General features: G+C 49.6%; 1 protein-coding gene across 1 annotated transcript; it reads right to left on the reverse strand.

Moving 5' to 3' along the window:
- Window positions 1-5,809: 5,809 nt before the first annotated feature.
- On the reverse strand, window positions 5,810-7,277 carry ACTL7B (actin like 7B). Its single transcript, XM_042911825.1, has one exon. It carries the CDS (start codon window positions 7,158-7,160, stop codon window positions 5,904-5,906), a length of 1,257 nt encoding a protein of 418 aa, XP_042767759.1. The 5' UTR covers window positions 7,161-7,277; the 3' UTR covers window positions 5,810-5,903.
- Between the last annotated feature and the right edge of the window lie 3,793 nt (window positions 7,278-11,070).

The following is an 11,070-nucleotide window of genomic DNA, read 5'->3' on the forward strand; positions in this document are numbered from 1 at the left end:
TCTCTTTTTTTTTTTTTTTTGTGCAAAAGGATTTCCAATTGTTCCAGCTCCATTTATTAAAAAGGTTATCTTTTCTCTATTGAATTGCCTTTATTCTTTTGTCAACAATTGACTATATTTGTATGGATCTATTCTGGAGCTCTCTGTATTGTTTCCATTGATCTATTTGTCTATTCTTTCACCAATACCACACTGTCTTGATTATAAGTAAGTCCTTGAATCAGATAGTGTCGGTCTTCAAATTGTCTTTCTTCTTCCTCGTTGTTGTGGTGGCTATTTTGAGACTTTTGTTTTTCCATATAAACTTTAGAATCAGCTTGGCAATATCCACAAATCACTTGCCTCCAAGTGGAGGTGGAAGATTAGCTCCTCGAGGGGCCGCATAACCACCAGAGAAGGAGGAGGAGGAAGAGGAGGAGGACGGAGGTAAGTGCCAGCTAGCCCCACCTCTCATCACTTTATTCCACTTCACTGCTGCTGGGTGGGGCTGAAGGTACGACTTAACACTGGATGCACCAACACTATCCCACTGGGGGAATCGGAGCATGGCAATCACAGGTGGGGACCAGAGGGTGGGGTGGGAGATCAACTCCTCATTCAGCCCCATTGAAACCCATTCTAAGTGTGTTTCCTTAGACTCTGTGTTTGTCTACTCGGCATCTAATCATCACAGGGCCAATTACATTAACTATATTTTCTTTAGAGATCTTGCAGAGTTCTGGAAAGGAAGAACAAAAAAGTCAAGACCTAGCAAGTAGAAATTAAGGAGCCTTGGAGCAGTACCTACAGCACACCTTTCCCCAGGTCCCTGCTCCATGCGAGACACAAGCCTGCACCAGGACTCAAAGGTGGAAGAGACACAGGCTGCCCTTTCCACCAAGTTGTGCAGACAAAGGAGGGCAACGCAGACCTGCAAGGGCCACAGCAGCACAAAGGGGCGCAGGGAGCAAGTGCCCTGCTTGGGTGTGTCAGGGAACGCCTTCCAGAGAAGTGGACATTGGGCTGTGCCTTTGAGGGAGACTAGAGTTTAGATAGGTAACAAGAAGCATTATGACCCAAAGGAGCAGCATCTCAGACACCCAGCACCTTTGGCTTGTCCCACCTATGCCATAGTTCCTGATTTACTTCTGAACATTTACATTGTACTTAGTGTGACCCCACGCACTGTTGAGAAGCTTCTTTACCAGGCCCCAGGGGAACCTCTCACTTGCAGATTCTGAGGGGCTTCCCCAGATCTACCAATTCAGTCCAGGAGGATGGTCCACACCAGTTTTGTTGTTTGGTTTTTTGGGGGAACTAGCTCCCTAGACAATTCTGCCCACCATGCCTCGTGCACTCTCCTGCTCCCTGCTGTAAATAAACTCTCGGTGGTGGAGGGGACCCTGATTTGTAACATCTGCTGATTTCTGTGGGGGCCAATACTCCCACCCTGCCCAATTCAAGCTATCATCACAACAACTTAACAAATGGCTTGGAAATGGGCTCTCACAAGCCATTTTAAGAGCTAGCTCCAGCATAACCAATGGTCCACACTCCCTCTTCCCCATGGTCAAGAACCCCTACATTTCAGGAAAATGTAGGATCAAACAAAAAACCCACCTAACGTCAAGTAGAACATCATTAATAGTTTGTATTGTAATAAAATTAATCACTTAAACCCATCTTCTGCAGATAAGTCTTACAGCAGACTTGGTAATTAACACTAGGGGAAAAGAGATCAGGCTGCCCAGACAGGCAATGACGAGGACAGGCCACTTGCCACATCTAAATAGTAGCATTTCACTACATGATGTCACTCTAATACTTGCTTATTTATGTCTCTGGCAACCTCAGGCATTCTTAACTTTTATACCTCAAGTTGAGTATGAAATTATATCACATGTGTTGATCGTTACTTGAAAACGATTTTTATGTCAATCTTTTTTCGTGGTTAAAGAAATTGGTAATTTGCAGGAAGGTAGGAGACGAAGGCAAAGAGGCATTTTGGAATCACAAGACTTTGATTTAGCACAAGACTGATTTATCAGGCAGCTGAACTGGGGCACGATTTTTAGCCTCACCAGGCCACAGTGTCCTCTTCTGTAAAATGGGGAAAATACTTGTAACTTCTACCTACCAGACTGAGAGTAAGTCATTTCAGTAGGCATGTACTAAGCACCCACCCTGTGCTGTGCCCTGCACTGGGCTTGCAGAAAACAAAGATGAGGAAGTCAAACTTCCTGCCCTTGAGGAGCTCCAACTTCAACCTCGGGGACAAATATCTAAACCAGAGAATACAGCACAATGGCCAGTAGACACTCTTAGGTTTCTGCACTTCAGCCTTACTGTTTCCTGACACTCTCTAAAATCTTGATAAAAGTTCTTCCCGTGTAGTAGCCTTTTTGTTGGTAAATAAATGAAGTGTTGGTCTTAAAATTTCAATTATAAGAGCCCTTTCTAATCCCAGCCCCTCCTCCACACAAACTGCCCTGGAGGAACACCACTCACTATTCAGAAGGAAACAGGCAGAATGTTCCCAGTTGCAAGTGGCCGATACACACACTGATGAGTCACCAGGAGGCTGAATGCATCGGCTCCTGGAAACACCGTCTGACAGTAGAGGGAGCTCTAGGCTCTGTTTCATTCTGATGTCACTTACCATCAGGGCACCAGCTACCCGAGTTCCATGCTCCCTGATGGGTCAGCTTCAAGTTGGCTTCTTGGTAAGAAACGTTGCCACAGCAGTTCTAGGCCATACCAATCCCATGTCAACCTTCCCAGTGAAAGGCCTGTGCCTCAGCTCCAGCACACTAAGGTCACGTGCTCGCTCCTGGCCCACCGTTGCAGCCAGGCAGATGGTGGCTCTGTGACTGGCTTAGTCCCTTGGCTCTGGAGAGGGAGTCAGCCTGGGGCCACGTGTGATGCCCATGCAGAAACTGGAAGTTGTGGGATAGGACTGAGGCGGAACTGAAGGCATCAACTGTTGATTCCACGAAGTGTGGCTTGTGCTCTGGGGGAGGAACAAGGGGATGCAGGCCAAGTTCATGACCTGCTCTTAACCCACACTCCTCCTCTCTGTACCAGCACTGCCCTCACAGAAAGAGCTCTTCAGTGTTTTGCCTGTGAACGTCACACTTAGAGGCTGACCATTCTGCTCACCCCTCTACCTGCAGGGAGAGGGAGGGGGACTGTGCTCTCAGAGACCATCAGTTCTCATCCCCTCCCCTATCCCACTGTGTCCCACAAACTTCACTTTTAGATCTCCCCTACTTGGCATTTCCAAGTCCCCAAACCCTACTTGTTCTGCAGGACAGGAAAGTCACCTTCCCCTACTGGGAGCCTCTTGCAAGCTTCAGACTGCAACCTTCCTGCCCTGCATCCGCTTTCCTCCTTCTAGAATCAGGCAGACATCTCTGGCCTCCTGCAGTGTCTCTACCATCCTCATCTGCAGTGGGATTCTACATCTGTATTCTTCCACTGTCACGCAGTCTTACGAGGGAGAGGAAATAAACACACGTTTGGTTGGTCATTTTAGGCAGGAAGTCACTGATCCATATTTTTCCACCAAAATTAAATGTTGTGTCTGTGACTGGCTTGAACAAATTCATGTCAAGTATTAAGTGATTAGTGTTTGTACAGCCTCTGGCACACAGGGATGACTTTGGAGGAGATAACCAGGCAGCAAGGGCAGCGAAGCTATAACTGGAGACGGAAGTTGCTGAGGGTGTGGGGAGCAAGGAGCTGATGGGGGTCAGGGGCTAGACACAGGCGTGGTGTCTGGACGTCTTCAAGATCAAATGTGCAAGAGGGTTGCCGTTCAGTGCTAGCTTTCTGCCTGTGACTTGGGGCACGTCACTTTCCTGTTTCCTTGTCCAATCTCATCAGGATTTTAGGATTAGTATTTGTCAAAGGTATTTTGGGTGCAAGCGATAGAAATGAATGCTGGCTAATTAAGCAAAAGATGTTGCAGCAGCAGGTATGCATGAAGAGATCAGGGTGGTAGAGACTTGGGCGACCTGAAGAATGTGAGCCCCACTGAAAGAATTCGCATTCAGGAAAACACACATACACTGTGCCTGCCAAACAAAATGTGCCTACTGGCATCATCAACCTACTGGCCCCCAGTCTGCATCTCTCTCTACAGGAAGAGCCCAAGTGCCTGCACAGCACCAAGGCCTGCCAGTCCCAAGAGGACTCAAACCCCAGGCTAGAAACCCAATTCTGGGCAATGGGGAAGGACTAAATGGCAAGGCATCGGGTAAGAAAGACCATATCTGGTTCTTTCACCAGTCCACAGCCTCCAGCACAGGCCCAGGACAGACACAGTCTCATGGACCACCCAAAATCAGGACTCTGTCTAAGGTAAGAGGCGGCTCAGGGAAAGTTAAGTAGCCCATCAGATTACACAGCTCACCAGTGTCCGAGCCCACAGACAGCAGAAGGGGGCAGGGAAATAGGCAGGAGCCACCCTCTTGTAGCTGGACATTCATCCCTCAACTGAAATCTCACAACACTCACCCTCAGTCTTGAAGCCAAGTGGTCACCCCACCTAGCCCTTCTTCATTTACAGCTTTCCAATACACCACCTCCACCTTCCCACCCCAGAAACACTGAGCTCAGGCCTCATCTCCCTACCAACATGGGTGACCACCCAATCTCCCACTGGCTGTGTGCAATCCCAAGGGAAGGGCCACATTCTGGTCATTCCGTCTCCAGCTCTGGGCTCCATCCACAGTAGGTGCTTGGTAAGTGCTTAATGGTTGCTAACCATGAAGAACCATTGCTCTAGACTCCCCGCCCCCCACCATCCCCCTTGGCCAATTCATGTTGGAAACTTAATGTCCAAGATTAACAGTATGAGGTGGGCCTTTGGGAAGTGACTAGGTCTGAGGGCAGCCATCATGAATGGGATCAGTGCCTTTATAAAAGGCCTCAGAGATTTCCCTAATCCCTTCCACCATATGAGAACACAGCAAGATGTGGGCAGTCTGCAACCCTGAAGAGGGCTTTCTCCAGAACATAGCCATGCTGGCACCCCAATCTTGGACTTAGAGCGTCCAGAAATAAACTTCTATTGTTTACAAGCCACCTGGTCTATGATATTTTGTTATAGCAGCCCACCCTAAAGCAATGATGTTTGCCCTTCTGGAAACAATCATAACCCAGGTCAGAAAACTTGGGCTCAACCATTGACACAGGCACCTCCCTCCTGGTCCTGTTTCCCCATGTCTACAGCAGGGAGAGAATCACATGATTTCTAAAGGGCTTTCTGGTTTTTCTAGATTCAGTGGCTTTGCTCTGTGAGTGCAAAAGTAGCTTCAGTTTTGGCTGGGGTTGGTAGGGAAATGGCCCCTCACAATCAGAAGATACATGCCCATGGTCTACGCCCCTGAAAAGGGCAGGCAGTGAGGGGTTAGAGAGCGAGCCTGGGAGATCAAGCAAGGATGAAGCTGTGTGCAGCAGCAGGAAGATGTGACCATCAGGGCCAGAAACAGGACACCTGGCTAAGCCTCCCACCCCCACCGGACAACGGGTCCCAAGCTAGTCCCTTAATATGAGCCTTTGTTTGCCTCTTGGCCCACAAACAAGCAGTATGTCGCTGAGCTGTGTTTTGAGCTCCAAGGAGCTAAGGGAACACACTGGGCTCTGAGACGATGTCGCCTTCATGCTGGGGGTTCAGGGGGATGGGTCAGTGAGGCACAGCCCCCTGCCCCACTGCCCACCTGCTACTCTTGACCCAGCAGAGCCAAAGGTGCTGAGATTTCTAAGCCCAAATCCCCACCACCTGCTGTCAGACTAGAGCAAGAAATCCAGACCACACAAGAACCAGTGCACGTTAAAGTTTTATGTGAAATTCTGTAAATGTGTATAGAGTGGCCGGAGGCCATCTGACCGCCAGGCCTCGCCTACCAGGGCACCGCCGCTCAGCACTTGCTGTAGATGGCTGCCCCGCCCCGCTCCTCAAACTCTTCCTTGCTGACCCACAGCTGCTGGAAGGCCTGCAGGGAGGCCAGGATGGAGCCGCCAGTCCACACGGAGGTCTTCCTCTCAGGAGCAGCGGCCACTGCAGGGCTGTCCCCGGGGCAGAGGAGGCTCAGCTCCCTCTGGAAGCGCTCGGGGAAGCCTTCCAACATGGTGCAGCCACCACACAGCAGCACGTTGGCGGCCATCTCCTCCTTGAAGCCCGCCTCCTGGCAGTGGTCCAGGCAGGCGGCGGTGAGCGCAGGGAGGCCCGGCTGGTTGCTGCCCACCAGGGTGGGCTTAAAGAGCATCTCGGAGCACTGGAAGCGTTCTTGGCCGATGGTGATGAGCTGGCCGTCGGGGAGCTCGTAGTCCACGCGCACCTCCTCCAGGCCCAGGCCGAGCTCTTGCTCAGGCACGAGTGCCGAGTAGCAGCACTTCTTCTTGATGTGCTCGATGATGTGCAGGTGGTCGTCCGTGAACTTGTGGCCGGCCTCGTTGAGCAGCTGCAGCAGGTAGTTGGTGAGGTCGCTCCCGGCATAGTCGGCACGGCCCGTCAGGCCCGGAAGCACGTCTCCTTCCGAGATGGGCACCACGTGCGAGACGCCGTGCCCACTCTCCACGACCAGGCCTGAGGTCTTGCCGTACGAGTAGATGGACAGCAGTGACTGGGACGTCACGTGCATGGCAGGGATGCCAAAGGTCTCGAACATGAGCTCCGCGTACTTCTCCCGGTTGCTGCTGGGGCTGAGCGGGGGGTCAGAGACCAGCACGGCATGCTCTTCGGGGGGGATCTTCATGGCCGTGTGGAAGACGTACTCCCAGATGCTCTGTACGCAGTCCCAGTCCACCACGATGCCATACTTGAGCGGGTTCATCAGCTTCAGGGGCGCCTCCATGTTGAGCAGCTCGTGGCCCACGTAGGTGTCCTTGCGGGTGTCGCCAGCATCGGCGGCCTCTGAGTAGCGCTTGCCCACAGTGGAGGAGATGAAGTAGGTGGGCCTCGGCTCCCCCGCGTAGCCACACTTACAGTACTGCGAGCCCAGGTCAACGATGAGTGCCTTGATCTTGCGCACTTTCTTGGGCTTCAACTTCAGCTGAGTGGCTGACCCAGTCTCCCGGATGCCAGCATCAGGACCCGGCTGTGTTCCTGCCTCTCCAGGATCACCCTGAGCCGTGCCCACCACGGGCACGGGGCCGGGGCTGCTCCTCGTCGCCATCTGCCTTCTTTGCTCACCTTTCTCACATCCACATCCTAGAGCTCCGTGGGGAGAAATAAGAGGGTCCGCCTCCAGCAGTGCCTTGGTAACCCCTGAGGATTGTGATGTCACTGAGGGCTGATCCATTCTGGCAGCCCAGGGAGGGCTTGGCCTTGGCAGGCCCTTGATCTGTCACCCCCACCACCATCTACCTAACTCAGCTTGTCTCCAAGACAGAGCAGGCAGCCAGCAGTTGTAGAAATCCAAGCACACTGGGGTCTTAGGCTTCTGTGCCTTCCCCTTACGTCCCTAATGCCCTGCCCACTGACTGAACACCTCTTCCTCCTCTGCTTCCTGGCTTGGAGGGTGATAAGTATTTGAGCTCCTACAGTAAGCCAGGCACAGTATCAGGTACCTCACATATGTTACTACACAGAATCCTGAGGCAGGGCAGAGCTGAGGAAATGAAGGCTCAGAATTTAAATGATTTGCCCAAAAGCAAATAGCTCTTCAAAAGTGTGTATTTTCTCTCAAGTTCACTTAACTCTAGTTCACCAGGTCTTAAAGAGTATAAGGGTCTCAACAGTACTTTGGTCCCTTCATTCAACATTTATTGGGGCTTGTGGCAGGTCCAGCCCAGTGCAGCCTGCCGGCGACAGAAGACAGAACCCTGGCTACAGCAGTGTCCAGTCTAGATGGGACAGAATGGACAGAGAGGTTTGCAAGTGGAAGTTTATTGGGAGAACAAAAGTATACGAGGAAGGAGTGGTTACTGAAGGAAGGGAGTAGCAGGTTCTCCAGAGAAGTGATGCTAAGTCGACCGCTAATGGGTATGTGGGTATTTGTCAAGTAGCTAGGAGGAGGGACGGGCATCCCAAGCAGAGAGCACAGCCTGAGCAAAGGCTTGGGGTGATGTGGGAGGACATGGTGGGAAGGTTCCACTTAATAGTTAAGTGTCTGGAAAAACAGATGGGGCTAGAGAGGTCATGGAGCCAACTAGGTTGGGCCTCAAATGCTGGGAGTAAGAGTTTGGGGTAAATGGAGGAGAGTATGCTAAGCTAAATCAGTCAACCAGAGAAAGACAAGTAACACATGATTATACTCATATGTGGAATTTGAGAAGCAAAACATGAACATAGGGGAAGGGAAGGAAAACTAAGATAAAAACAGAGAGTGAAGCAAACCATAATAGACTCATAAACACAGAGAACAAACTAAGGGTTGCTGGAGGGGAGGTGGGGGAGGGATGGGCTAAATGGGTGACTGACATTAAGGAGGGCACGTGTTGGGATGAGTTCTACTCCTGAAACCAATACTACACTGTAAGTTGATTCACTTGAATTTAAATAAATAAATTTAAAAAATAAATGGAGGACCAATAGGGAACCAATGAAGACTTTAAGCAGCGGGTGGTCAGTTCAGACTTCTGGAAAATTTGAAAAAGACTTGTGTTTAGCTGTAATGTAGAGAGGGGCAAGACTCTGAGACCTGAAACACCACTGAAGATATTCTTGTAAGACTTGAAGGTGATCTAAGCCAGGCTGTGACAGTGTGGAAGAGAAGGAGGAACAGGTTCTACAGAAGTTTAGAAGGTAGAATCTCATCTACTTGGTTGGTTCCCCAACTATCCTCACTTCAACCCAAGCTCTTATTCTAGCATTTGAGGCCTTCTCTCATTACTCCTGTGACATTTTTAACCCCAAACACTGCATTTATGTCAGATAATTAAACTAGATGTGGGGAGTGAGGGAGAGGGATGAATCCCTCACCTGTGCCAAAGCAAAAGATCCACAGTGTCTGTCATCCACAACAGACGAATTCATTAGATTTCCATAGGACCCTCCACCCCAAACTCTCTTCCCTCAAAAAACAAAAACAAAAACAAACTCCTCCAGGTAATTCATAAGAAACACTGTGCTTTGGCATTTTCTTTACTAGATTCTTTCTTTCCTTCTGTAGCTGTTAAAATTACAGGGGCCTAGTTCACATTTCTTTTAAATATTAAGGGTGTGCGGAATCCCAAAAACCAGAGCAAGCATACCAGCTTGGGGAAAAATGTGTTTCTTGGTCTCATCTTCCCAGTTTTCCTTTTCCACTACAGGAGAGCCTCAGGTTGCTTTCAAGAAGGGTTACCTCATGGTTTTCTAGCCTTGGGCTAGAGGAGCAAAAGTAGGTGAGAAAATGTGGCCCAAGATAGTTTGAGCAATACAGGGTGCCTCTAACCTTGAGGGACCTCACCAGAGACCCCAGGGAGCCCACAAGTACCTTAGATGGCTAGTGACAAGTATGGGGGCTTGTGCATGCCACGGACTGTAGGTTTTGGGTGCAGTGTGCCAACAGTCTCCATATTCTCCCATCATCAATATCATTAACTGTGTCCTGACCCCAAGAGAAGGAACACAAGAGAGAGGGGGGCGGGGTACATAGAAGCTAAGGGAAAAGGATTTCACTTACGAAAGAGCATTCAAGCATGCAAAATCCTGAGAAGTGAAATAAAAGGAGTAAAAAATGTCCAGCAACTTTAGCCTGAAGGATGTGGTGTGGACCCTGAGAGTCCCTGTGCTCTTGGGCTTTACAAACAAGATGGGACAACTGGCTTTAAGCCAGCACAGCACCTCTCCCACCCCTAGTGAAAGAAGGAGCTAAGAAGGGGCGAGTATGGGCAGTGGGGGAGGGGTGTGTGAAACAGCCTGTCAGGCTATAGTCTCTCAGTGAAGTAGGAAGAAAGGTCAGGTAACAGGGTGAATAATGGCTCCCAAAAGATGTCCATATCTTAATCCCTGGAATCTGTGAATGTTAGCTTTCATGATAAAAGGGACTTTGCAGATGTGAGTTAAGGAGTTTGAGATAGATTACCCTACATCATCTGACTGGGCAGAAAGCAATCACAAGGATTTTCCTAAGAGGCAGAAAGGAGGGTCAGGTCCCAGAAGATGTGACAACAGAAGAAGTCAGAGAGGCCTTGAAGTTGAAGGGGTTACAGGCCAAGGAATGCAGGTGGCCTCTAGGAGCTGGAAAAAGCAGGGAAACGATTACTGCCTAGGACCTTGGGAAGGAATGTGGCCATACTGATGGGGTGATTTTAGCTGAGACTGATTGTGGACTTCTCATCTCCAGAACTGTAGATAATAAATTTGTGTTTTAAGCCACTAAATTTGTGGTAATTTGTTACAGTGGCCATAGAAAACTGTAAGCACATGCTCTTAGAGAAATCCAGGGCAATAAAAACGTGCTAAGCAGGGGCGCCGGGGTGGCTCAGTTGGTTGAGCATCTGACTTCAGCTCAGGTCATGATCTCATGGCTGGTGAGTTCAAGCCCCGCGCTGGGCTCTGTGCTGACAGCTTAAAGCCTGGAGCCTGCTTCGGATTCTGTGTCTCCCTCTCTGAGCCTTCCCCACTTATGTTCTGTCTCTGAACAATGAATAAACCTTAAGAAAAAAAATTTTTTTTAAATGCTATGCAGCTGCAGATCTGTCAGAATTCAAGAGGAGGGTTGCAAAGGAAAAACAGGTCATTCTAAATTAAATATGCCTTTGGTTATCACACATTCTTTTGATATGATGTCAAACAATCCAAGTTGGCCATGCAAATCCCTACTGAACAGCAGAGGCAAGTAAACAACTTTTCAGGCAGCCAGGTGTACAGAAAAGCACTTTCCTATCCCGAAATTCAACACCATCTCATCCTCTACCCACCGAACCAAGAAGTTGAGACTTTGTCTTTGAGAGGACACCCTGACTGCTCCCATCAGCAGTCACAAGACTGGACTTGGTCCTTTTCTTCTCTCACACCCCTCAGGGAGCCAACAGCACCCCCAGCAACCTCCTTAAAAAGTAGGCCCACCATTGTAATAACTGCTCTTTTATGAAAAGTATGGGACTACATAACAAAAAGCTGGGTTCGGGATGCTTTCTCAGTGACCGGTGTCAGCA

Source organism: Panthera leo, chromosome D4 (genome assembly GCF_018350215.1).
Source record: "Panthera leo isolate Ple1 chromosome D4, P.leo_Ple1_pat1.1, whole genome shotgun sequence".
Taxonomy (NCBI): Eukaryota; Metazoa; Chordata; class Mammalia; order Carnivora; family Felidae; genus Panthera; species Panthera leo.

Bases quoted from the DNA above. Each gene is read 5' to 3' on its own strand.
- ACTL7B (XM_042911825.1), bottom strand. From the start codon at position 7,160: ATGGCGACGAGGAGCAGCCCCGGCCCCGTGCCCGTGGTGGGCACGGCT.